Source organism: Lingula anatina, chromosome 1 (assembly GCF_051362555.1).
Source record: "Lingula anatina isolate TDL-2025a chromosome 1, LinAna3.0, whole genome shotgun sequence".
NCBI classification, from domain to species: domain Eukaryota; kingdom Metazoa; phylum Brachiopoda; class Lingulata; order Lingulida; family Lingulidae; genus Lingula; species Lingula anatina.
In genome coordinates this window covers 3,802,750-3,830,429 of record NC_141767.1, presented here as the reverse complement: position 1 = coordinate 3,830,429, position 27,680 = coordinate 3,802,750, and the positions used below count along the sequence as shown (strand labels likewise).

The following is a 27,680-nucleotide window of genomic DNA, read 5'->3' as shown; positions in this document are numbered from 1 at the left end:
ATAAAAAGAAAATAAATTTTACCAAGAAGTTAAGTTTGGGCAACCTTAGAAATCTTTTTTATATAAATCTGCTGGCAGATGTATGTGTTATTTTCATTTAAGACAATTCTTTTATGATCTTGGAAAATGCAACAGTTTGAAAGTACCTGTTTAATTATGGTGCATTTTATAAGATGTTAAATTAAAGGCATTGTTATTTTCAAAGTGTACTTAGTTCCTGTTTTTTTTAACTGGTGCTATTTATGCTTAAGGCATTTCCTTTAAAACTATGGAATGAGAAGGACATAGAAATTGTCTGTAAGATCATGGTGACATCTTGAAATGCTAAAATTTTTTAAAAGGTCTACTAATTGCATCCGCTTTAAATATGTTGACAACTTGGCAGAAAAATAATACTTTTTGCTTAGGGCAGTTCCTCTTAAATTTTCAGGAGAAGCAGAGGTCATGAAATGTTTATTATGTCACAGTTTGTGGTGCCTGGAAATCAAAGGATTTTGAGACCTGAGGACGAAAAAAATGAAAAAAAAAACAATATATGTTTTCATGATGTACATGGAATGGGCTAGCTATTACTTACCACAAGCCCCTCTTCTTGCATAGAATCCCTCCACACAGACACAGTGGTCATCTTGGCAGATGACATTGTTGCCAGTGCAAAAATCCCCAGGCAGACAGCTGCCATACAACAATCCAGCAGACACTGGAGCTGGAGAGATAATTACTCTACTTAAAGTTGAAATTTACTTGCACTTTCACAAGTATATAAACAAAAGGTTAAAACATAATAATAATTTTAAACAAAAGAAATGAGACTGAGATGCATTGTAAGTCCATTGGAAAAAAAAACTGGTAGCAATACACTTGCATGTGGATGATATGTTTGACATAAAAATGAGCATATGGAAAGGCAAATCTCATGACATGAAAAAAATTTCACTCAGAGGGAATAAGTATAATAATGTGAAAGCACTAGGTGTTCAAGTCTGAGTGAGTGCTGCATAACAGATATCTACTGTCATAAAATGTGAACATGAAAAACAAGTGCACTGGCCAAGTCAGGCCTAGAGGGAATTGATCTGAGATCTGAGAGCAGAAGTTGTCCTCAACTCTAATCACCATGGACAAAGTGGCAGACCACTGTATCCTTGGCAATCTGCCACTATTGTCCTGGTCAACTGAAGTTACACCAACCACATCACTTCTGGCCTATATCCATAATAACTAGGGTTATGACACTTTAAACGCACCCTAATTACATATCTGCTAGTCATAGAGGCACACACCTCCCTAATTACCATGATGAGTAAATTGTAATATCTGTGGGAAGCATGCAGTGTAAATTAATATATGTTACAATCAGTTTACTCTCTTTGTTCTACAATTTTGAAATCCCCCTCCCTTGTTTTCTGGCTTTCTTTTTTTTTAAATGGAAGAAACTACACACTCTGAGGTTCATTGAGGGTGTTTATACGTGTACTTCAAAATGCCCCAAACTGCACAGCTTTTGCATAAAGTTTCAAGGCAAAAAAAGACATATCCATCAATTTCTATACCACTCCCTCTTCATGATAACCTGAAGCCACCAGTCCAAAAACAAAAGTGCAAATCCTGTTGTAGCCTCTAAAACCATCTTATCGTATGGATACAAACACTCGGGACACAGTTATAGTGCTGTGGTGTTACACTTACTGCAGATTCCCCCCACGTTGGCGTACTTTGCCTGACAATGGCAGAAACCTCTGGTACAGATTGCTTTCTTGTCCTCACATATATCTCCTTCTGTACAGGGAGAAGAGAGGGGGATGGTGGGGGCTGGAATGAGATCATAGTAACATTTAACTCATGCAAAAAAGGGAATTACAAAACATAATTCTACAGAATAGAAAAATTCTCAGACATTTTCAAATATTTTGGGTTGTAAGAAAAAAGTAGGAAGAAAAAGTTCAACAGCCTTATGTTCTAAGTCTGGGGTCTATTTAAATTGGAAAACTGCCAAGAAAAATACTTAATTTCTAATTTAAATAGGAAAAAATCATGTCTAATTTCCTGAAAAAATCTATAACCTGTTATCACAATCAATTATACAAAGCAAAATGTAACCCATTGGTAAAAAAGACCAACTAATTTTAAAATGACATCTATAAAAACAACTCTATTTCTGCTAGCAGTCTACAGGTGTGCAAGGTGCAGTCTTACCACAGACTGATCCATTTTGTGTGTAGAGAGGAGAACACTGACACTGCCCTAAGACACAGCTGGCGTGATCTGCTCTACACACATCAGACAACACACACTCTGCATTCAGGGGTAACACTGGGACTGAAATAATACAGAGTTTGTATCTGTATTCATCAGTATAGCCATGCATGTTTCAAAGCCATAAAAATTATGTACTTGTAAGGGAATTCTCTATCATTACCATTATAAAATTGTTATCATTATTATCATTATATAAAATTATTATTATTATTATTATTATTATTATTATTATTATTATTATTATTATTAACATTATCTTTTCTCTTTTAATTTTTGCAACCAATTCATAATTTCATAATTTTTCAAAATCTTAAATCTCCAAAGTATACAAATTTTTGGGATTAAAAGAGAACAATTTTTTGAAAAGATATCTCAGAACAAAATTAAATAAAAAGAACATAGATAACAACTACTGACCACAGTGGCCGCCCTGTTTGTAATATCCTTCCTGACAGGTGCATTCCCCACTACTGCACACTGCATTGATGTCCAGGCACTGGTGACCAAATAGACACACGTCTCCAAGGTTGCCTAGGGGAACTAGAGGAAGATTATCAAAATATAGAGTTTCATAAGTTCAAACTTGAGTGCAAATAATATAAGGCATGGCAGATGATTTTTGATTAATTAAAGATATTAAAAATTGAAGTTTTTCAATTATCAATTAGTTATTCACATAAAAGGAACAATGACAATTGCATCATTCTCCCAATGGCCTATTATTTAAAAATCCCTTATAATTTTCATCAAGACCAATACCTACAGTTCCTCACTCTTGGCAACTCTAATGACATGAGGTACAATTGCTAAACAAAATGTCAATAAAAAAAGACAAATAAAATGCTGAAAGCAAATTTACCACAAAATCCTTCCTTCTCCTGGTAGCCATATTGGCAGACACACACTTGATTCCTGCACGCTGAGTTGGAAGCTCCACAAGCCCTGCTGCTACTGCAGGCACCCCCTATTGCAGACTTGAGAACTACAAGTAAGACATGATAACTGAATTCATCCACTTTATATTGTTTATGGGCACCACTGCTAATCCAGTCTCTATATTGTACATTAAGGCAACATTTTCAATTCTTTACCTAGAAAAAAATCCCAATTACTGTTATGTTTCATAAGATGCTCAGTTGTTTCAATGACACAGATTATTCATATTTGCTTTGGCATGCTATCTCTACTTACCACATGTGCCGGAGGAATCAAAGTAACCCTCAGCACAAGCACACACATTTTCATCACATGTGCTGTGCTCTGATTTACACTGTCTTCCAGGTAAACATGGTCCATAGAGACTCCCTGGTTCTCCTTGGGGGACTGTGAAGATAATAGCTCATTTAAAGACAATTTTTAATTTAAACACAATTATTATAATTATTGTGTTCTATACTGTTCTTTTAGTGTATGGTTATCTGGATGTAATGGGGAGAAAAGAAAGCAGCATTACTTGTAATGAATAATGACAATCTGATCTTCATATGAAGTATGTTACATATCTATATGATTTTAATGGCTATATGTTCATCTAAATTTAAACATTAAAATTCTTACACATCTAAAGCATGATGTACATAAAAGACCCCTAGGCAAAAAAATTTTATGTTTGGAACATGAAACTTTGCAAGTCGCAAAATGTCTTAACTTTCATAATTACAAGAAAGAGCATATTCAAGATGACTTAAATCATGGTTGAAAAAACTTGCTCTTTACAATAACATATCACAGAGTAGTTTTATTTCATACACTGCTCACTGCCAACTGTCAATTAATCCATTCATAATTTTAACAAGAATCCATAAAAACTGTGGATATGTGGTAATTAAGGTTTAGAAACCAATTAAAATTCAGTTTACCTTAGTCACCTCATTTATCATTTATGTCTCATACATTAATTACTATAACATAACTTTAAATGAGCCAAGATAATTTCCCTCAAATCTGCCTACCACAAGATGTTCCAGACTGTAGAAATCCCTGTGCACACTGACATCGTCTGCTCTGACATGATGAGAACCTTCCCTGGCAGACGTCTCCCTCCTCACACACACTGCCAAGGGGGAGCTGGCTGACTGGCATTGAGAAAGAATTTATTACATCATATGAAATAATTATTATCTTCAGATTTTTTCTTTTTCTTCAAACTCCAAAATCATGAAAAATTCTGTAAAATGAAAAGATACATACCACAAGAACCTCTGTTCAGGTTAAAGCCCTCCATGCACTGGCACCATTTTCCATTACAGAAGGCATTCTCGTCCTGGCAGACATCACTGGAGCTAGTATCACAGGCTGCCATGTTTGGACGCTTTGGCACTGAAAAAAAAAAAAAAAAAAAAAAAAAACAGTGACAAGAAAAAACCACTTAAACATTTGTAAATTAATGCTTCTAGCCCCTTCACAAAAGAAACAAATTCATTGAACTTCTGAAGAACAGAAGAAAACATTAAACAAAAAATACACATAACTTACCACATCTTCCATTGTTCTCATAAAAGCTGGGATGACAGAGACACAGTCCACCCTGACACACAGTATTGGAGTCTATACAGCCTGAGCCTGACAGACACGGGGCAGACAGCGTGCCTTTGATTTCTACAGGATAGAATAAAATAGAACAAAAGGGTGTTTGTATACTATCATCCAAACACTGCTGTTAGCAATGCTTTTTAGCAAGTGTCAAAAAATAAATACCTCTCAAAACCTTCATAGTGTAAGACATGAAAAATCTGATAGAGATGAGGACAAAATTTATGACTATAAATTCACGAAAACCTGTTTTCTAAACTTACTGCAAGCATCACCAGTGAAGTGAGTTTGAGGATGACACTGGCAGACACCACCATGACACCCGGCATTAGGTGTGGCACATTCCACATCCAGGCTACACTTTATCAGCAGTGCCTTCTTCAAGGCTGAAATTAGAAAGGACTTTTTCACTGATTGGTGTTTGCAGATTTAAATGTTCAAGTTATCAATCCAAAATAATACACTCATAAGGATGCATATAGTTACTATTTCTCTAAAAATGAGTTGATTTTTTTTCATTATGTAACAGCTTTGCTAATTTTTATAACATTCAATAAGATTCACTCACTCTTCTGCATAAATTTCCAATAAAAACTCAATTAGACTTAGGGCACCTATCTAAGGTATAATACTTGACCAATCTAAGCTAAGATATTTGACATACAGCATATATTTCCAATAGGAAAGTACCCCTGTCTACATTCACATATACCACTGGGTGCACAGTGCATAGTGTCTGGATCACTGCAGCTTTCTCCATCTAGACAGCTAGCATGAAGACTTCTACGCACACGAGACAGTGCTAAAAGGAAAACACAGGTACTTAGTAACAAGACATTTAAAACTGACAGAAAATTTTACTGATATCAGGTCGATTAAAATATTTTATGAAAGTTTACAAATAATTTCGCATTACTAATATTAAGTTATATCCTTAAAAACACATTATATAGAGGAATTTATCAATAAAAGAATGTAATGAAAAACAATTAAAATAGATTCAATGGAAAACTTAAGTCTCCTTTTCAGAGTTTTCAATGAAAAAAATGTTAAATTTGTATCCTGCTATCAACTCTTTTTCACAAGCCGGTGTTTGAGTCACAATTACATGTGTAAGATCTGCTTGTATTTTGACTTCAGTATTAAGAAATTTCAAAATACACTATAGTTCAGGCTTACCACAGATCTGCCTGGTCTGTATATATGGTTGTTTACAGGTACAAACTCCTCCTATACACAGTGCATTAGCATCAGCACATTCCTGGCTCTCAGCACATACTGCACCTAGTAAGACCTTTTCTCCTGAAAATGTAGAATTTAAGTGGTGTTAAATCCAATTAATATATGATACTAGGCAACTGAGTGACTTACAAAAACAAAATCAAACTTTTTTGATTGCTTGTTTGTATAACAAATGCACCCATCTGGAGCAGCTGTTCACGGGTATAATTGAGTTAAACTTTGACAGTATCTTACAAATTTCAAGGTACTACATGTAGTTTAAATCAGCATGAAATCGTCAAAAATGTCCTCAAATTGTAACAGGTGCTCTGCAACAACTGTGAAATGTCCCACTTACTGCAGTCCTGTCCTGCTGGGTAGAAGTCCTGTCTACATGTACACAGACCATAGCTACAGTGGAGACCTGGGGTAGAACACACGGCATCTGGCAGACATGGGGAATTCAGCACACCCCTGGGAACTGAAATATTCCAATTGTCAACATTTACATAGCATTCTGAATACAATGATGCTGTATACATATAATGATACTTAATGTATATCAAATTGTTGGAAGAAACAAGGCATTTCATCCTTCCTTCATTTTGGACAGGACCATGATAGAATTCAAAATAGAATGCTTTACGTTCAAAAAGCTTTTAATAAAAATATCACCAGTGTGAATAATTAAGTAAAAATGTGTTATTAAGCACAGCAAATATACTCACTACATCTTCCCTGCACTGTGTAATATGCCTCAGTACAAGAACATATTCCCTGTGTACACTGTGCATACTCATCACCACAAATGTCTTCTGCTGTGCAGGACTCACCTAGCTGAAGAGATTGCTCTAGAAAACACAGTAAATAATGACAAATTTAATTAAGAAATATAAGATATAACCAATTACATCTCATTATACGGAACTGAAATTGACACTATTTATTACCATAAAATTTAAAGCAAATGACAATTTAAAGCAAATGACAATTATACAATTATTTATACTAGTTGACATGCCATGTGTGTGTGTTGATATGATATAAAAAAAACCAAAACAGAAAAAAATATGTATACAAAACATGAAAACTCTTGGGCTGTGAGAACTTACTGCACATCCCTTGTGTCTCATAGAAACCATCCTTACAGATGCACTTGTTTCCTACACACTGAGAGCCTGAAGTAGTACATCTCTGGTTTGTATCACAGGGGTAGCCCAAGACACCAAGGCGACCTGGAATTATGGTTAGGTATTCTCATTTGGAATGACAGTGAAAATTTGATATGTGTGTGTGTGTGTGTGTGTGTGTGTGTGTGTGTGTGCATGTGTGTGTGCGCATGTGTGTGTGTGTGCATATGCACGTACATGTGTGGAGGCATGGATACATGAATGACAGAGAGAGAAGAGAGAGCTAGCTATGCTCACTAACCACAGCTCTTGTTAATACTGAAGTAAGCTTGTCTACACTGGCACTGTCCACTCCTGCACTCAGCCAGGCCATGAGAACAGGTGTCCCCAGTTCTACAGGGCTCTCCAACATCTGGCTGACGTCCTAGGGGGATACACAAAGCACTGTTATCTCAGTACTAGTCTTCTTAAAATTTACCAAACGTTTCTTTGTCTTTTTTATTTTTCATCTTATAATTCTTTAGTGTGTCATTATTCTACCATAAGTCATGGCTGCTACCAAAAACTTAGTTCAAATTGACATTTTGCATGAATCTGAAATCGTCTATTCTCAAATGCCATCAAACAACTAATATAAGATTAATACAAAAGTTACTCACTACAAATGCCATTATTAGAGAAGTACCCATCTTTGCAGAGGCAGAGGTCATTCCTGCACACAGCATTGGTGTCTCTGCAAGCCCAGCCAAACAGACAGCCACTGTCCAAAGTACCCAGGGGCTCTGGAAATGGATCGTTCAATAGTCATTATTACTATCAATGGAATGAAATATAGTGTATGCCACCAAGTTTCTGTTACCATTTTCTTTCTTAAAATGTAAAGGTAAGTGAAGACTGAAGGTAAGATGACACACAAACACATATTTACACTCATTTACATGTCTGTGCATGCACATACCATATGCATATAAACTAACATATCTTTACATACATACAAAACTACGTACACGCCCATCCACCCTCACACACAAGCGTTCACATGCATGCATGCACACACACGCACACACACACGCACCCACGCATGCGCACACACACACACACACACGCACACACACAATACCCACCACATGTGTCCTCCACTGTCTGGTAAGCAGCCTGACATACACAAGATCCCTGTACACATTCTGAGTTCACATCACTGCACAGGACACCAACACTGCAGGGGAACTCTACAGCTGCTGCGGGCACTGGGATGGGAACAACATTCATCAGGTCAATGGCTGATATTACAAGACAAATTCACTTGACAATTATCCAAATTTTGAATATGATATTAGTAATATAAATTGGAAAATCAACATCAGGTAATTGGCTGAAACTCTATGAAAAAGTTCACCGGACAAATATTCAAATGTTAAAATTGTCATCCTCTTAAAATTAATTAGAAAATGTACATATTGTACATCCTTACATGTAATGGACAACCAACATTTATTCTATATAATATAAAGTTACAGAAAATCAAAATTAACCCTATATACTGCAATGTTAACAACACTTTGATCACAAAATCAACCTGTAAAATGTTTTGACTTAACTCACCACATCTTCCAGTCTGTGGAGAGAACCCATCTCTACACTGACACAGGGACCCACGGCATGTCATGACGTCACCTTGACACTCTTCTGACCTGGCACAGACATCTCCAAGACTCTTCTTGGGAACTGAGGATGCATATTCAAGTACAAAAATGATAAAAATATCCTCATTCAACGTCTTTCTGTCTTCAACCAAGAACAATTTTTTATGTTCCTTCCATCCTTCCACACCACACACATCATGATGCATGCAAAATGAAGACACCAGAGACGAAAAATTTACGACTTGGCGAATCCAGGCCAACCAGGTAATTTCATTCAAAACTTAGATTACCAGGTTTGGATTTAATTGGATTTATGGAACAACTCAGGATACTGTGTCTTCTTACCACATTGAGTGCCATCAGCATAGTATCCATTCCTACACACACATACTCCAAACTAGACATGAACTGTGTCTACTTACCACACTGAGTGCCATCAGCATAGTATCCATTCCTACACACACATACTCCAAACTAGACATGAACTGTGTCTACTTACCACATTGAGTGCCATCAGCATAGTATCCATTCCTACACACACATACTCCAAACTAGACATGAACTGTGTCTACTTACCACACTGAGTGCCATCAGAATCATAGTATCCCTGTCTACACACACATATTCCAGCCCTGCATTCAGCCTTGCCATCCAAGCAGCCTGTGGGTGCAGCACATGGTTGCCCCAACCCTGCCTTTGGTACTAAAAGTTCATCAAATTTTTTAAATAATTTATGTGCAAAGCAGAATCTGAATATAAGTATGATGTTAACACGTATAAGGCTCTAGGTAGGAAAGACAAGAAAACATTTCAGTATGCAATACTGCAATAAAAATCTCAAAAAATTCAAAAACTGGCTTTAACACATTTCTTCTTCTCCTCACCACAGAGTCCATTGCTGATGTAGTCTGTTGCCAGGCAGACACAAGTCCCACTGCTGCAGTATCCCCCTGCCTCTGAACACTCTGCATTGGTTTGACAGGAAGCACCAAGGGAAGACAAGGGGACTATATGAAGGTACAAATAAAATATAAAGGGTTACAAGACAAACACAACAGGGTGTGGTGCTACAATTCAGACGGAGGTCAAGAATGAAACCTAATTTGAAAACAGGAGGATTAAAATTGAAGATGCACCACAGCCCAAGGGGGTGCCATATTCAGACCAAAAATTAGAAGATGGTGTTTTCTAAATCATGCCACCATAAAAAACAACTTTTCATCAGAGTAACTTACCACAAATCTCTCCAGATTCTGCATAGCCCTCTCTACACTGACAGACGCCTAGTTTATTACACATGGAGTCAGTCACCCTACAGCCTTGATTTGAACTGCACAATCCTCTAAGACCTTGTTGCCCAGCTAAAGGAAAACAGACATAAACATTAAATCTCACATGTAACAGAGAGCCATCACTGTAATAGAGACTATAAATTATTTAACACAAATAATAACAAGTACGGAAAGGTATGTCCATGTACAAGATATTTAAACTGAAATATTCATATGTAATATTTTTGTGCATTGAGCTGATCAAAACAGAGCAAGAAACATTATGAGAACAAACAAAGAACAAATAAAGTAGACATGATGGGTTATGAACTCAAATATAGGACTTAAATAACAAAATGTACCATTCATGGTACCCCTAAAACACACACTCACACGCGTGCGTGCACACATGCACACAAACACACATGCACCCCTAGACTTACCACATACACCACTGTTGTCATAGTAACCCTGGGTACACCTGCAAACTCCACCTTCATCACACACTGAGAAAGGCACAGAACACATGGCTGAGCTAGAACACTGACCATACAGGCCAGAGAGACTGGCTGAAATATCATGTGTAATAACTGTTTAATGAAAAAGTCTTATCAGAAAAATTCCTCTATAAAGTAAGGGTAGGTAATTGTTTTGCATAACGTGTATATTCTCAGTTTATAAGAACAACAGAATCATTAAAAAAAAACAAATTACTTTTAACAGAATATGAAAACACTCAAATATACATCAATAAATTTGAACACCAACCACAGACTCCATGAAGTGCAGTGAATCCTTTCTGACACTGACAGGTACCAGTTCTGCAGACAGAGTGAGGGTCACGGCACTCTATGTCTATTCCACATGGTAGGCCTAATGGTTGTAGAGGTACTAGAGAAAGAGGACAGTAATGACATGTCAGCAAAGAGCGAGGTGCTGATCTGCTATTAAACAATGACTGTATAGTGAATGAACTGCTCATGTTGGTGAATAAAATAGGCAAGAAAAATACCCTTGAACTCCATTCTACATTTCTTCTCCACCAAAAATAGTGTAAATTCTGACCATGAAAAGCTATCACTATAATTCATCAGCTTACCACAGTTACACTACCTACAACAGAGATCTCTGTCAGCACTTTAACTGATTTTTCTTACATAGCATGTGGATATTCAATAAACCAGTTACCATATTTCTGCAGTACTTACCACACCTCTCCCTGTCAGCTACAAAGACATAGTCATCTCTACATCTACACTGGCCATTTCTACACAGAGTATGAGGGTGCTGACACTGGGTGCTGCTTTCACATGGCTCACTAAAACCTGCCTCAGAAGCTAGATCAGAAGATATGCAATATTCATGTGAGAAAGTAGACAAAAATACAGTCCAATGTAAAGATTATAAGGTGCCTTTCAGTTAACAACTTTAAATGCTTTAATCTTGGGACAATATCATTTGAAAAAAACTGATTTTTTTTCAAAATTAAAAATACTTGCAAACAAATGAGAGCAGGTTTCTCTTTCTTATTGTACTTATATACCACATACCATATACCACATACCATAGTACCACATACCACAATTGTCCCCTTCAGGCAGGTACCCTTGCTTACAGCTACATGCTCCATTACTACACAAAGCATTGGGAGTCTCACACTGGAGATCAGTAGAACAACTGACAAAAAGGGTACTAACAGGGACTGGAAAGAACAAATAATGTGCCAAATAATGAAGCATAACTTACATGAACAGCTAGAAAGTTTTTAGCAATTTCTAAAATTTCCTGGCTGCACTTATATACTTCAAGTCTAGCTGTACTAAACTGTGAGTAAAGAAATGCATGTTTTAATGCATGTTTTTGAAATAATCTCTTACAATGATCACTTACCACATTGGCCATTGAGGAAGGCATCCACATATCGCTCTGTGCAGACACACCTGCCACCCAGACAGTCACTGTGAGCTGGGCGACACTGGGCACCTACTGTACACTCCTCATTTAGTGATTTCAAGGGCTCTGGAAAAAATAATAAAAGAAATATGAATTTACTGGGATTCTGAAATACTTTGTATTTATGGTTACCAAGAAATGCTGTGAAAATTATTACATTGCAGAAAGACTGCCCAGATGCTACTCTATGCACATTTATTCTATTACACTCTGAACAAATCTACCTAATATTTCAAGAATATGTCAATTTTTCTGTTTGAGTTCTCACAAATGCAGTGCTTAAAAGAAAACGCTATAATTCAACTAGTACTGAATTATGTCATTGCAAGAAGGACAGAAACAAGTACCACATGCTCCTTGTACTTCCAGGTGGTTTTGAGTGCATGCACATGTTCTGTTTTCGCAAACTGCATTTCTTGCCTCACACTCTGCATGTGTAGAGCACCTGGAGCCAAGTCTTTGCAGAGGAACTGAAATAGACAAATAATAACATTCACATAGTGTTTTTTATTATTATTTTTTTTTATAAACATATATAAACACAATACAGCACATTACAAAGAAGACAAACATACGAGAACATGCAATACATCACAGAATCAGAAAGCACATTTCAGTACAAATACAAGACGATACACTACATCAGTACAGTTTTATAACTTAATACAATACATACACTTTTATGGGTGCACAGTCACTGGAATATTATTTTAATATTGTAGAACGTACAATACAATATACAAAATTCTTCAGTACATTACAGAGTACAACAGAGTACACATAGTGATTTTCTCTACATTTATTAACATGTATTTCTTCCCAGCTTCAACATACAGAACACCCATTCACATTGACAGCCATCATAACATTAATGCAACTGACATTCAGGGTTTTTTAAAAGATCAGTAAAACTCAAAATTTCTCCTGCATTTTCTACTGTGAATACATTTGTACAAAGGTACTTTTAAAAGAGAATGCAATGTACCATATTAAAACACTTACTACACTTGTCTATGATGGCTATGTAGACAAAGCCAGCTCTACACAGACATTGTCCTTTGTGACATAACGTGTTGGTGTGAAGACACTCCTCCTGTCTGGAACACTGAACTGTCAGGCTCTTCTTTGGCTCTTGGTGAGAAAACATTTATAAGAGTATCAGTTTTTACTTCTGAACACATCATTCAAAAAATCATTTAAATAATTTAAAAGTTGACATTTTCTAAAACTGATGAAAAAATTCAACCTCATCTCCAAAATTGGACAATTCAAAATCGGTGACATTGACAACAACAAAGATCTTTCCTCGTGATGTGCACACATACAGATCAAACACAGACGTTCAAAATCTGCCCTTATTCAATATACCTACCACATGTGTTACTGGTTTGATAGAATGAGGGATGACATACACAATATTCCTGTATACAGACTGCCCTGTTATCTACACATCCACTGCCAGGAAGACATGGGTTTCCTAGGCCACCACGACCAACTGAAATAATACATAAATTATTTTATGATAAAAAGCAGGAAATGAAAAAAATCTCAATCAGTAGCACAGGAATTGAGAATGTAAGTTTACAACTGTGGAATACTTTTATGACTATTCAATATATATAAAATTATTTAAATTAATAATTTGACACGAAATACTATACAAACAAAAATTTTGTGAAATCACAGATTTTTTATAACAACAAACTTCTATTTTGTAAACATAAATGACTGCAAATAAATAAAGAAAATACATTGATTCTTACTGATCAAAAGGCCTACAATGCCTACATATCTACAATTTAAAAAAGATAGATAATAGATGCCTAGTACTGATAGTATATATTAGAGACAACTCACCACACTGTCCCTCCAGTTCAAAGTGACTAGGTCCACACTGACAGGTGCCCTCTGCTGTACACACTGTGTTATCACTGGCACAGGCTGCAGTATTGGCGCATGGTCTGCCTAGAGATACCTTACTCACTGACGGGGTACCAAAATATTTTTATGTAGTGTTACTTTTTAATTAATATAACAATGTCAATGACACAGGTTGATTCTTTGCTTGTATAATACCTTTCCAACTGCCAAATTACTGATCAGCAGATATTGAATTACAAGATGATTTTGTTTTGTGTAGGATTTCGTTCATCTAATACATTTAAGGGACCTTATACATGTACCTCCACCATGCAAAACTTGTCTTCTACCAACATTCACAATAGCAATAAGAAACCATTATTTTTTTAACAAATGATAAAACATGTCTCAGTACAAATGTCATGCTCATCTTCATCAAAACTCACAATTTCAAAGTGAAGTCAGGACGCAACACTACTTACGGCACTTCCTCCCATCCTGGTAGAAGTCAGCAGAGCAACCACAGCGCCCTCTAGTGCAGACTGCATGCTGGTCATAGCAAACACCACCAGGTGCACACATGTGGTCAAGTCGGCCCAACTGTCCCTCCTCTGGCTCAGCCACTATCAATAATATAGTAATGTTTTACTTCATATTATAAAAGAATTTCTACTATCAATTACATTTTCTAGGAGGTGATAAACTTTTCCAAGCAAATTTTAAAAAAAGTTTCAAGTCACATTTACAAGGTGCTTGCATATATTTTGGCTTACCACAGATTCCATTCTGTTCCATGAAGCTGTTGCTGCACTTACAGACTCTTCCCAAACACTGTGCGTCCTGTGTCTGGCAGGCGTCAGAGCTGGTGTTACACGGGGAACCCAGGGGGATTCTGGGAACTGGAACAATTGTGTAAAATTTGAGTAAAAATGGAGACACTTCTGTGTATAAAGACTACATTTATTCTTATTTACCAAGAAAATAATGTAATGTAATCGTGCTTATTATATATGCTGCTTCTTGTCATATCCAGACAGTATAAAAATAACTTCTACATACTTTTTATCTAGAGTACTAGTATTCTTAAAACCCATTTACTTTGAAAAATAGTTTACTTTGCAGAGGGAAAATGCTAACAGAGCAATACAACTTACTACATTTGCCCTGTCTGTCAGACGACAGTTTCTCACACCTGCAGATGTCAGCACTGCAGATGGCGTTGGAGTTGCACCCCATGTCCAACAACTTACATGGTGAACCAGTCAAAAAACCCTTCCTCTCTGTAAAAAATGTACTCAAATATGAAATTGAAAAGAAGAACTTATTTTAAATGACGCTCTGTGTTATTTTGTAAAATATTTCAGTACAGGTATGTGTTGGGCAAATATTATTTTTAATAAGTTAATAATTCTTAGTAATTACATTGCACTTGTACTGCTAGAACCATTTTACATTTTGAGCACATCTCACCACATTTTCCATTCCTGTGATAAAACTCTGGTCCACAGACACAGGTGTTGTTGTCACACTGAGTTCCCAGGTCAACACAAGTACCAGACTCCAGACATGACAAACCAAAACTACCTCTGCTCACTAGAAAAGAAAATAAAGACAGGATATCAATGCTAAAAATTGCTTATGGCCCCCTTCAACAGACATTCACTGTAAAAATAGGGAAAAATGGAGTCTTCCATTTTCCTCTCATTCATTATGAATACCATATCACTTAAGGAATATATATGTGAATGCAGATTTTGGTATGCTCATCTCTCAGAGTATCTATCAATAGTACATTGCGAGAGGAGTGGAATGAAAACTATGTCCACATCTAATGTTTTAGAATAAAAATGTAACTAAGCATAAACAAAACTAAAAATCATGAAATCCCTGAGAATAACCTACCACATCTGTGTTCTCTTGGTTCAGATCCTCTGTTACATAGGCAGAAACCTTCCCTGCAACTGGCTTGGTTGTCCATGCACTCTTCATCCGTTGAACACCCCTCACCAACCTGAGCTTTGGGAACTAGTGAATGTAATTCAGAACAAAACTGATGAATTAAGAAATATATTGTAGAGAAAGGTGGAGAAGAACATTAAGTTCATATGCAAGATAAAAAAAACATTTTTAATTCAAAGACAAATCTAATTCTGAGAGGGGTTTCTTTTGCTAATTACTATAATTGCCAACATGCCATTAAAATTACCATGGTGGTTATACTTACTGCAGACACCATTGCTTAGATAATGTGTTGGAAGGCAGTGACACTGCTTTCCCTCTGAACAATAGGTGTCAGTCTGAAAGCACTGGTGTCCTGGTTGAACACAATAGGAGCCAACCTGGCCAGGTTTACTGCTTGACACTTGAAAAAAATTTTAAGACCATGTAGCAAAGATGTTTGTGAAAAAAACTACAGAAATAGAAACAAACAATATCATTTTATACTAATATACTATTTCTTGCTTACATGTATAAGTAAAAATGTACTTCACTTTTTAAAATTGTTTTAAATGTTGCCTTCATCCACAGTCCCCTCTTGTAAAATAACTTACCACACTGCCCTCTATCTGCCAAGGCCCCCTCAGGACATGTACATTCATTGTCCAAGCAAACCAAACCAATCTTACACATCTCATCAAAAGTACACAGTTCTCCAAAGTTGGACCTCAATACTGGAACGTAGGTAAAAAATAAAAAAAATAATAATGACTCCAAGATGGTAATAATCTGGTCTACCATGAACCATGTAAAACAGTACTTATTAATACTTTCTCAAACTAAAGACAATATTGGACAAATATATAAAATAAATGTTCAACCTTTTATTAACAAAAAGGAGGTACTTACCACATGCATCATTGCTGTGAAATGCGTCATCTGCACACAAGCAGACGCCATTGAAGCAGGCCATGTTAGGTCCAGAACATACTCCATCCTGCCTACAGGGCCCAGACAGAAGACCCCTTAGCTCTAATATAGCAGAAAAAAAGCAAGTCATGATCTTCATAAACAGCAACATTAACATTCAAAAGGTGGAAAAAAATCATTATAAATTTGTAAATTGTGGAGAAAGTAAGGAATTATCTGCATTTGCTCACCACACTTCCCAGCCTTCAGATAATGAGTTGTTACATCACAGAGACACAGGTTCTGATGACATGATGCACCATCAATACTGCAACTGTCTCCCTCCTCACAGTCTGCATTCAAAGCAACTTTAGGCACTGCAAGAACAATAATATTATATCAAGTTTTTATATTCATTATCTACAGAATAAGTACATTTCTAATATATGCAATATCTTGTCATTCAACCATGCAGCATGTACTAGTATTCCTTTTTTATACTTATTTTACATAATATTTTTTTCAGATTGAATTGTGAAGAATTACACTAAAATGCAATTTAAGTGTATGTAGGTGTCTCAAATCTATGTTGACAGTTGCTGTTAGTTGGTTATCAATGTTCATATTTTTGTCCTTTTGACAAGAATTAGTTTTCATAGGGATATTCTTTTCAGGCCTGTAAAAGCACACACTTCAGTTATTAAGTTTCTAAAATATGAGCAGTAATCAAAACTATAAAACTCTTTTTTCCTTATTACTGACTGTCAAAATCCTCCCATTTTTAAATAAAAAACCAACTTGATCTTTCACACACTTCTACCTACCACAGCTGTCTTGTTTCCTAAAGAATCCATCTTGACAGCTGCAGACCCCGCCATCACATACAGTACCTAGCTCTGGACACTGAGCAATGGTATCACAGACTACCACACTTCTCTCTGGAACTACAATAACCATACTATCAACTTTTTAACTCCAATTTTACTCCAATTTTTTTAAATTATACATACCAATGTTCTATTTCTTTAAGTTTAACATTTCAAAAAGTCTGCCAAGAGCTAAGGCTGCTTATGATGAGTTTTGCAAAACCATGTTTAAAGTTGTTACTAACAAAACACTGTTTTGGGAATTACAAAATCAGTTCTGTTTAAATTCATTGGGCAATTAATGCATATAATAAATATTTCCTGGAAAACATATACATTTACACTATTTTTTAATCCATTTGTAAGCAAGAGTACAATAATAAGGTCATATCTATAACAAACATACACCATATTCTGGAAAGTCTTTGAACCCATACCACACTGTGCATATACAGGGTATCTTACCACACTGTGTCCTATGCTGTCTGTACCCTGTCTCACATACACATGTTCCCTCCACACAGGTGGTGTCCTGATCTGAGCAGGCTCTCCCAGGTAAACAAGGGCTCTGGAGTCTGCCACGGGCAGCTGGAAATAAGAAAAACATGAAAATGGAAATACTTTTTGCTGATTAGATAATTGATTTAAAAGTAGGCTGTTTCTGGATATAATTCACATTTGGTCTTGTTTTTCACTTCAGAAGTACACATTACAAACAGATATATTGCTTTCATTTCTAACATATGATGTGATCCATAATCACATTTGTTACTTGTAATACACACTTCATTTTGAATATAACTATGCAAATAGCAACTTGTTCAGTTCTCTTACCACATTTCCCTCTGTCTTCAAAGAACATATCTGAGCAGACACAAACACCATTTCTGCACTCAGCATTGCTGTCCTGGCAGGTGAGGCTTGAATTACAAATGGAACCTATGCTCCTCTTGGGCACTGGAATGTTTTTAACATATTGTTTAAAATAATTTTGAACTTTATAATAATGGTAGACAAAGAGACAAAGCTTTGAACAGTGAAATGGTGATAAATACAATGGACATTCATTGCTGGTTTAATTTCGCAACAAACATACGTACCACATTTTCCATCATGAGCCACATATCCCAGAATGCAATGGCACAGTCCAACACTTGTGCAATGTGCATTGACATCTGCACAGTCCTCACCACCAGAGGGCAGGCAACGTCCACCTGCTGCGCCTTCATATGACACTGAGACTGAAAAAATATGTGTAAGCTGCTGAGTTACAAAGTTTAGAAAAGTACAAAGTTCTCAAATATCATTTGGTAAATTTGGGTCCTTATCTCATATGAACATGGACACTAAACATCACAAACTTCAAAATCAGGCAAATTAAAATGTGAAAAGCAGATAATTTAATCTTCTTTGAGGACCTTTCCTCACCACATGCATCCAGCTGAAGATCCTTGGAGAAACCTTCCTCACACTCACAACTCCGAGTGGCTTCACTGCATTTAGCTTGAGGGTCTTCACATTTATCAGCAGGAGTGCAGAAGGCATCCAGCGTTTTCTTAGGAACTAAGATTGTAGACAATATTTTAGTCAAAATTGTTTTTTTTTTTTTACAAAATGAAGTAAAGATAAAAAGCATGCATCTTAAGTAGAGCAAATCAATAAACTAAATTAGAAGTTAATACACAAGACCCATACAAAAGCATAAAAATGTCAAGACAAATATATATAACTTCTTTTATACATACTTCACAAAAGCTAAGCACTTTGTTTCTACTTACTGCAGAGATTTTGTTTTTCATAATAGTTTTCACTACAGAGGCATATTCCATTGCTACAAAAAGTATTTGGATCCTTGCAAGAGTTTCCATCATCACAAGGGGTGTTCAGCTTGCCTTTGGCCTCTGGATAAAAAATGAACACTCAGAGACATGAAATCACCTTTTACAACTCCACACTGTGTTAGTATGTGAGCCATCCACGTTTTATGTGAGCCATAAACATGTTTTACACTCTGTCTTCGTTTCCCACACCCAGCCCATTGAAAATATCTTCAACCAGTCATATTCATTTGAGATAAAAAATAAATAAAAGCAACTGTTACTGTGCCTATCATTTCATATTTGAACTACACTGGAAGGAACAGATGTGACAAAAATTACAAAAAATATATATGGTAGGGAAAAATGTAAAATATCAATTATGTGCTTACTGCATCTGCCTCCCTGTTCATAGTAACCATTTCTACATCTACAGGCATCCTCTCTACACGCTGCATTCCCGTCCAGACACTGGTCTCCTTGCAGACATGTCGATGACAGGGGCACCTTGGGGACTGAAAGGTGAAGAAAATATAATTTCTTGTTGTTCTTCTGTGATTTAGAAGATCCTGGGCAACCAGATGGAAATAATGGGGACCAATATACTAGTATATGAGCTGGCATAATTTAATCATTATACATACATGTATGCACCGCACAGATCAACATCATTAAAAATCATATTTGTGATTAGTTTTTTTAATTGAAATACTATATTCTATTACAATACATTAGCAAATTGCAAGTTATTGTAAAAAATACATATATCTAAATGGTTTTCTATATTCTATCCCATAATATATGCACTAACTACATGCACTCACCACAGACCCCATGTTTAACAAAATGGTCCCCCTGGCACTGGCACTGGTTGTTAACACACTCAGCACTGGGGTCACTACACCTGTCCCCAGGGAGACATGTTCTACCCAACTCACCCAGGGGTACTAAAAGAAATACGGGACCAAAAAAATTTTATATAAAATTTCTACACTGTCCATTCTTATCATTTTCTAAGATGAGTTTAATATCATATTAATTATTCCATCTATCAAAGTACATCAAGATTGTTCATGAATGTTCAAATCAGTCAAACCAGGAAATCTGAGGATTTATAAACTCTTTTGACTTTATACAGCATGTGACTCAACTTGAGTAACCCTTTAACTTACCACATCTGTCTCCCTGCCTGTGATAGTTGTGTCTACACTGACACATTCTGATGTCAGAGTCCTCTGACCCCCGACAGACCACGTTGTCCCCCTCACATATATCTTCCTGATCACACTGGCTGTTGTACGATACATGGGGAACTGAGAACAGTAAAAGGAGAGTAAAAAAAAAATTATCTAAGAGAAACAGTTAAACAAGTGAGACACATATAGTTTTTAAACAAAGAAGTTTGTAGGATTTGGTTTCATAATCTACATAATCATGTGAAAAATAAAGTGTTTTTCACTTATATAATGGGCAGATTGGTTAATTAATTTATTTTTGCTAATTATGCAGTTATTCATAATTTCATATAGATCTGTAAATTGACTGATCCTATGTGGACAAAACAACAAACTGCCATCCTACCACAGAGAGCATTCTTGACAAAATACCCAGAGTCACAAATACAGACTCCCCTGTCGCATACAGAGTTGGTCACCAGGCAGCGTTCTCCTTGCAGACATGGAGTCAAAACTTGTCCATTGGATGCTACAGAGAAAACAGAGGAAGTATTTAAAACTTGAAAAAAATGTCCAAATCTACTGTATGTAAATGTTGTGTGGTTTTACTACATTTGGCATTAAAATTGTAATGACCATATAAATGTAATTCTTTTCAAGACCAAAACTGCTGAAAGCAATTGATTTTGATAAACTGTCAAACAAACCACAGCATTAATTAAAAATTTTACTGCATTATAATAATAATGACACTTACTGCAAACATCTTGGGCATTTGGGAAGAAATCTTGTTTACATACACACCGCTGTTGCTGGCACTCTGCATTTTCATCATCACAAACATCTCCTTCAACACATGCACTGTACAGCTTCTTCTTACGATCTAAAAAAAAATATTTTAAATTAGTAAAAATAATTAGAATTGCACCAACTAGTTCTTTTTATGCTTCACATCTGCATAAGTTTGATCATTAAAGTTTCAGGTTTACCTCACAGTTTAAAATTTGAGATTAATTGTGCTAACAACATTGACAAACACTTCCTTTCCATTATTCTTTTCTAGAAGAATGACCAGAAAGTGAAAAAAGACCATATTGCTTTTTCTTGTCTGACTGGAACTCAAAATATATAATTCAAATGTACCACATGTGTCACTCTTTTTAAAGTGTGTTTCTACACAGACACATGTTCCCTGGAGACATTCAGCAAATCTGTCATCACACTGTCCGTTAACTCTACAGGGGCGACCCAGCCCTCCTTTGAGGACTGAAAGAAAAAAAGTACATTTTTACATTTTTCATATTCTCTAATGATGTCTTTGATTACATATAATCATTACAATCTGCAAGAATCACTGCAATTAACCATTTTTGATCTGAACAGGTAAGCACAGAAATAATACAGAGGGTAAATAAATAATGATCAAATCATCCAAAATGACTGAAAAATAAAAAATCAGTTAGGAAAACCAAGACAACTATATGAAATATAATACATACATACCACAGGTAGAATTGTTTGGAAAGAAGTCATCAGAGCACTGGCAGCTTCCATTGGTACACCTAGCATGTAGATCAGCACAGGGATGTAGATCAGTAGGGAGATCTGGACACTGCTCTCCTAGTGCCAGCTTGGGAACTAGTATTTAAAATATCACAGTAGAAACTTACTCTTTAAGTCAGCACAAGAGCTAGCAGAAAGTCACTTATAGCAGTTTGTCAATTACAGAGATAGGATATTATTGTAACATCAGTAATTCAGTCTTACGTATTTTATACAAAAATACCAAACTGGATGCCTCAATTTGACCTGCATACATAAATTGTAAAATGAAAATGCAAACAATCTCAATCTCTTTTTATTGAGCCAATTTTTTTCAACTGAATCAGTTTTAAAGTGTCTTTTGCTGTGAAATCTCACCACATCTGTCCTGTTCCAGGTAGTGTGTATCCTGACACTGGCACACACCATCCACACAGATACTGTAGTCATCAGTACACTCCCCACCAAGACACAGCAAACCCAGGATACCTCCTAGTACTGAGAATTACAGAAATCTACATACAATTATATGTAAAATTGCATAACATTAAACAGTTATTAATATCCCTAATAGTTAAGTCTTCAGGTAAGATATTAATATTGATTTCTCAAATTTAAAATAGTTCTCAACAAAAGTAAGCAGCCAAGGTGGTACTGATACTGATTTGTCAAAAGCCATCTTGTTTCCACTTACCACAGTGCCCATCTACGAGATGGTAGTACTCTATACACGTGCATTCACTGCCAGAGCACGTGGAATGCACGTCTCTACACACATCATCTGGAAGACAGCGCTCTCCAGGTGAAGGTTTCAACACTAGAAATGCAGAGAAAATATTAACTGGTATCTTTCTTATTTTTTGTCATTTAAATACTTAGGAATAAGTTAATTTGTCTTCATATGTCATATTCCAAACCAACATGTTCATATCTGTGCATTAATATTTTAAAAGATTTTGTTGCGAACAATGGTACATGTGTCAGTAAGATTCTTCTTAATTTCCATTTTTATTACTTTAGTTTTTTGATAACCAATATTGAGACAATAGAGTCAATGTTCTCCTTTATAAGGTAAAACAAATGCTGTCCAGTTAAGTCAACAATACTTTCATGTTCCTTGATATCATCTAAATATTCAGTCTCCTTACAACATTGTCCTTGTTTGGGAAAGAAGTCATCCTCACACAGACAGCGGTCATCTTGGCAGACAGTGTGGTCAGCCGAGCAGCGGTCACCAGGCAGACATGGCTTCAGGACCAGGCCACGCAGCTCTGGAAATAATGGGATAATACGTGTATAATCCATCCTTGTTTGTTTTCCTTTTTTTCAAAAGAATTATATGTATTTTTCACTTACATCAGCCAGATGTTTGAATTCATGGTCAATCTAATAAACTGGTGTTTAACTTGTTTTCAAAGTACAGGAGAAATAAATTATTAGCACTAAATACTACATGAACAACCAATTTTGGCTTTTCAGCATTTTTAGCAGCTATAGATTATCACATGAAATTAAAGAATCTTCATTCTAAGGCCAAAGTAAAATATTTGTTGGGCATAAAGGCATTGTTGGGCAAATAAAATTAGTGATGTTCTTTAGATTCATACATGCACAAGAAAAGGTAGTCCACCTAAACCATGCACAAATGAAGATGTAACATGTGAAACAGGCAGGAGGTAGTAACGAAACATTTACTGTATATATAACTAATATACATATGTGGGTTTATACTTACTACACATATGTTCCTCCTCGTCCTGGTAGAAGGACTGAGTGCAGATACAGGTAGAATTGATACACCTGGCACTGGGGTCTGCACACACATCCTCCTGCCCACAGGACACTGACAGTCCCAATTTCTCCACTGAAAAGGGAAACTTACACAGTCAGCAAAAAAGAACATATGATATAGGGAGTGCACGCTAATTTCATTTTGTATGCAACTTAAAAACATTTTCAAATGTACATTTTTTATTTCTCCTTGGAAACAAAACACCATTCTATTAGCAACGCATCCAAAGGCCAGCCACCACTCCACTTTATATACTACCATTAGACATACATACATGTACTATAGCCTCAATTTTTCTACCTACCACATTTATCATTCTTCTTATAATGTTCAGAGTCACAGACACACTGCACCAGGACACACTCTGTGAAAGCTGCCACACACTGGGCACCAGGTAGACACGGGGTGTCCAGGAAACCCCTGGGGTCTGGAAATATATCAAGACACTATAAGTACATCACACTGGACCCTACAGAACTAAGGGGTCTGCAGAAACTAATGGGAGACTAGGGAAGAAAGCCATTACCAAACAGTATAAAGCAATAATAAAGATGACATTTTTAACCATTTTGAAACGTTATGGTTATTCAAAATGGTTAAATGGTTACCAAAAATAGCCTTATATTTATTTAAGAATTAAACATAGGTGTGCTTAATATATCTTTCTTGAATGTTTTTTTCATACATGCAATTTTTCAAACAGCAGATCAATTATATTTATGGTGAAGAAATGGAATGTTTAAGAATGCCAATACTAACTGCACATCTCCTGTTCGTAATAAAATTCCTGTTTGCATTCACATGTTCCACTCTCCGCGCACTCAGCATTCGGATCTGCACACACATCTTCTGATCCAAATGTGCAGTTAAATGTGGTTAAAATATTTGGTTCTGAAAACAAAATGAAAAATAAGTTAATCTCATCACTTATGCCATTTGAAAATTTTGTATTTGCCAGTTTCCATTACTTTTAACAATGTAGGCCAGTCCATTCTATTTATCAGAAATCTTATCATTTTATCCAACATCTAAATATAAAAATAACAACATCTGTATCAATTTCTATAACACCATACTGTGCCGCAGCCAGGGGGGTTCAGGGGGTTAGAAGGAACCCCTTTTTTGTAGGGAAAAGGTCCCCTCTGGGTAAAATTTTTTTAGGTTCATGAAGGTTTCATGGTAAAGGTCCACTTTTTCACAAAAAGAACCCCCCCCCCCCCATATGAAATTGCTAGCAGTGAACCTTACCACAGTGGCCAGACTTTGAATGATAGTCCTCAGTGCAGCTGCACATATTGTCCTGCTGATCACACATGGCATTAACATCTTTACAAACGTCCAGTCCAGGGTCACACGTGGCCGCCAGGGAGCGCTTTAATTCTGAAAAAATTGGGAGTATTTTGCATATTCTTAAGAGTCAAAATGGTTTGTTTTCATCATTTTGTTAAGTGGAATATCTTAATGAATATACACTGCTGTACTGCCCAGTTTGTTGGCAGTAAGCAATGGCCATAAATATTTACATATACACATGAAACCACTTCTGAAGTAAAAATTTGTTGAAATATCATCAACATCATAAAATCAATTTGTTCTAACGTAATCCGCGATACCCATTTCAAACAAATAAACAATTATATGACTTGTGAATACAAATTTACCACAGGCAGAGTTTTTCTCATAGTGTGTATCCAGGCAGAGGCAGCGGCCATCTTGGCACTTTGCACTACTGTCCATGCACAGGTAGGTTGGACCTGGACATGGCTCATTCAAAGGAACTTTCTTTTCTAGAAGAATTATATAACAGATCTGTATGTTTTTTTTCTGTTTTAAACGAAAAATTATTTGGGAAACAAAATCAAGCACTTTTTCCCTCATAATTGATTTTTTTTGATACAATACGTATCTAATGCTTTTGTCTTCTTGACTATTACAATAATAAAACTAAAACTTAAATTTGAAGTCTTTATCAATTTGGACTAAAAGTCGTGTTGACTGTACCACATATATTCTTATAAATATTTTGCATATGTTCTAAACAAACTCATAAAAACTAAATAGCACACCACACTCTCCCTCAAGTTCAAAATACTCCTCCTGGCACCGGCAGATATCATCACACGCTGCATTGGGGTCTGCACACTGGGCCTTGGTAACGCAGGGAGCACCAAGGCCAAAGTGGGGAACTGAAATATTTTTTTGCATAAATTGGAAATTTTTCACTTAAAAGATTAACATAATTACAGTGGAAATAACTAAATATTGTAAAAAAAATTCTGATATGTTTACTGTGATGCTCTATAACAATTTTCAAAAGTTTACATTTAAAATGTGTCCAAATATAAAGAACATAATTCAAAACTCACCACACTTGTTTTCAAAGAAATGGAAGTCTTCTTTGCACCTACACTGTTGATTGCAGACAGCATTCTCATCTGCACATTCATCTTCCGAACTGCAGGACTCCTCGTGAAGCTTCTTTAAAACTGTTATAAAATATGGATTTTATATGGATATTATATCTATATAGATATTATAACTACTTAAAACTCATCTCTTCAGCACAACACATGCTACTTTTACAGTAAGTTTAAAAATATATATGCAATACTACGTAAATGTGGTAATATAGCAAAAAAAAAAAAAAAAAAAAAAACTCAGGTGTCATTTGACAATTCTTCTTACACTGCAATCATTGTGATAAGAAAATATTTCATACTAAGGCAATAGATTATTCAAAGAGAATGGAGCGCGCGCGCGCACACACACACACACACACACATACTTGTCTATGTGTACCAACCGAGGACATCAGCACAACACCATACAACCGAGGACATCTTATTCCTTGGTTAAATCAAAATAAAAACATTCAATTTAGGGTAAAATCTATTCGAGTATGAATGTTATAAATTAATTTTTTATAAAAACTAATTTTTTGCTGACAAGAATTTTACATTCTAAACGAGGACACACACGGACACACACACGGACAGACACTACACATTACAACCGAGGACATGCATGCATCTACATGTAATAATGATTGTACTTTTAATGCAAAGCAAATTTTATGTAGCGTTACTTTGCAGCAATTCACATTTTTATGAAATTCTTTCATATTTAAGGTAAATTCCAAAATAACACCAGAAGTGATGATTAAATGAACAGTTATACAATATTTAATGCTGGACTTTGCCACTTTTTTAGAATTGAAGATTATGAGATAAAACATCAATTAATTTAGGAAAAGAAAGGATACTGATGAAATAAAATAAAAGACCAAAGAAATTCGTTTTCAAACATTTTATTTTCATAATGCTTATTTTCTATTTAGCACTCTTTTATTATCATGAATTTTATATTTTGATAACACAAAGTGTCGTCCATTGGATACAGACTTGCACAGTACACAATTTTACAATTGAGGACATCATGCCAGCAGCACCCAAAATTGTGCTTTCTTCCAATTTGATGCAATATTATATAATGCTTAACAGCATAATGATCATCAATTTTTTATAATAAAATATTAGTATCATGAATATTCAGAAAATGTGACTAGCAAAGGTTTTCAGGTTCATGGAACTCCAAAGTCATACTTTGAAAATGCTAAATGTATACAAGAGAGCACTGTACTGAAATGGGTTTCTTTCCATTTTTAACTTTTTTACATTAAATAATACAGTTTACTGCCATTTCACATGATCAACTAAGAAAATTGTTGAGATGGCAAAAATATCAATATAACAAGTTTAAATGTCCAATTTCC

The 27,680-nt window shown here is 35.7% G+C and overlaps 1 protein-coding gene across 1 annotated transcript in view; it reads right to left on the bottom strand.

Moving 5' to 3' along the window:
- LOC106172095 (uncharacterized) overlaps positions 1-27,680 on the bottom strand; it is a 51,777-nt gene that overhangs the window by 3,669 nt on the left and 20,428 nt on the right. Inside the window, exons 10-72 of the mRNA XM_086999199.1 lie at positions 26,275-26,394; positions 25,975-26,094; positions 25,570-25,695; positions 25,157-25,288; positions 24,668-24,799; positions 24,213-24,335; positions 23,852-23,980; positions 23,265-23,387; positions 22,811-22,933; positions 22,495-22,614; positions 22,078-22,212; positions 21,718-21,840; positions 21,332-21,457; positions 20,981-21,103; positions 20,572-20,712; positions 20,224-20,346; positions 19,792-19,914; positions 19,361-19,483; positions 19,011-19,145; positions 18,683-18,823; positions 18,417-18,539; positions 18,048-18,170; positions 17,541-17,660; positions 16,968-17,093; positions 16,717-16,839; positions 16,422-16,541; positions 16,094-16,231; positions 15,772-15,894; positions 15,340-15,462; positions 15,024-15,149; positions 14,643-14,768; positions 14,352-14,492; positions 13,867-13,992; positions 13,382-13,504; positions 13,012-13,140; positions 12,357-12,479; positions 11,947-12,075; positions 11,636-11,758; positions 11,265-11,393; positions 10,825-10,947; positions 10,500-10,625; positions 10,021-10,146; positions 9,670-9,792; positions 9,362-9,487; positions 8,745-8,867; positions 8,267-8,389; positions 7,802-7,924; positions 7,444-7,566; positions 7,125-7,247; positions 6,741-6,863; positions 6,371-6,493; positions 5,971-6,093; positions 5,456-5,593; positions 5,055-5,177; positions 4,735-4,857; positions 4,450-4,578; positions 4,212-4,334; positions 3,451-3,582; positions 3,119-3,241; positions 2,677-2,799; positions 2,197-2,319; positions 1,690-1,812; positions 578-706 (exon numbers count right to left, since the gene is read on the bottom strand). Of these exons, the coding sequence (XP_086855325.1) occupies positions 578-706; positions 1,690-1,812; positions 2,197-2,319; positions 2,677-2,799; positions 3,119-3,241; positions 3,451-3,582; positions 4,212-4,334; positions 4,450-4,578; positions 4,735-4,857; positions 5,055-5,177; positions 5,456-5,593; positions 5,971-6,093; positions 6,371-6,493; positions 6,741-6,863; positions 7,125-7,247; positions 7,444-7,566; positions 7,802-7,924; positions 8,267-8,389; positions 8,745-8,867; positions 9,362-9,487; positions 9,670-9,792; positions 10,021-10,146; positions 10,500-10,625; positions 10,825-10,947; positions 11,265-11,393; positions 11,636-11,758; positions 11,947-12,075; positions 12,357-12,479; positions 13,012-13,140; positions 13,382-13,504; positions 13,867-13,992; positions 14,352-14,492; positions 14,643-14,768; positions 15,024-15,149; positions 15,340-15,462; positions 15,772-15,894; positions 16,094-16,231; positions 16,422-16,541; positions 16,717-16,839; positions 16,968-17,093; positions 17,541-17,660; positions 18,048-18,170; positions 18,417-18,539; positions 18,683-18,823; positions 19,011-19,145; positions 19,361-19,483; positions 19,792-19,914; positions 20,224-20,346; positions 20,572-20,712; positions 20,981-21,103; positions 21,332-21,457; positions 21,718-21,840; positions 22,078-22,212; positions 22,495-22,614; positions 22,811-22,933; positions 23,265-23,387; positions 23,852-23,980; positions 24,213-24,335; positions 24,668-24,799; positions 25,157-25,288; positions 25,570-25,695; positions 25,975-26,094; positions 26,275-26,394 (7,932 nt within the window). The remainder of the gene's footprint in view (positions 1-577; positions 707-1,689; positions 1,813-2,196; positions 2,320-2,676; positions 2,800-3,118; positions 3,242-3,450; positions 3,583-4,211; positions 4,335-4,449; positions 4,579-4,734; positions 4,858-5,054; positions 5,178-5,455; positions 5,594-5,970; positions 6,094-6,370; positions 6,494-6,740; positions 6,864-7,124; positions 7,248-7,443; positions 7,567-7,801; positions 7,925-8,266; positions 8,390-8,744; positions 8,868-9,361; positions 9,488-9,669; positions 9,793-10,020; positions 10,147-10,499; positions 10,626-10,824; positions 10,948-11,264; positions 11,394-11,635; positions 11,759-11,946; positions 12,076-12,356; positions 12,480-13,011; positions 13,141-13,381; positions 13,505-13,866; positions 13,993-14,351; positions 14,493-14,642; positions 14,769-15,023; positions 15,150-15,339; positions 15,463-15,771; positions 15,895-16,093; positions 16,232-16,421; positions 16,542-16,716; positions 16,840-16,967; positions 17,094-17,540; positions 17,661-18,047; positions 18,171-18,416; positions 18,540-18,682; positions 18,824-19,010; positions 19,146-19,360; positions 19,484-19,791; positions 19,915-20,223; positions 20,347-20,571; positions 20,713-20,980; positions 21,104-21,331; positions 21,458-21,717; positions 21,841-22,077; positions 22,213-22,494; positions 22,615-22,810; positions 22,934-23,264; positions 23,388-23,851; positions 23,981-24,212; positions 24,336-24,667; positions 24,800-25,156; positions 25,289-25,569; positions 25,696-25,974; positions 26,095-26,274; positions 26,395-27,680) is intronic.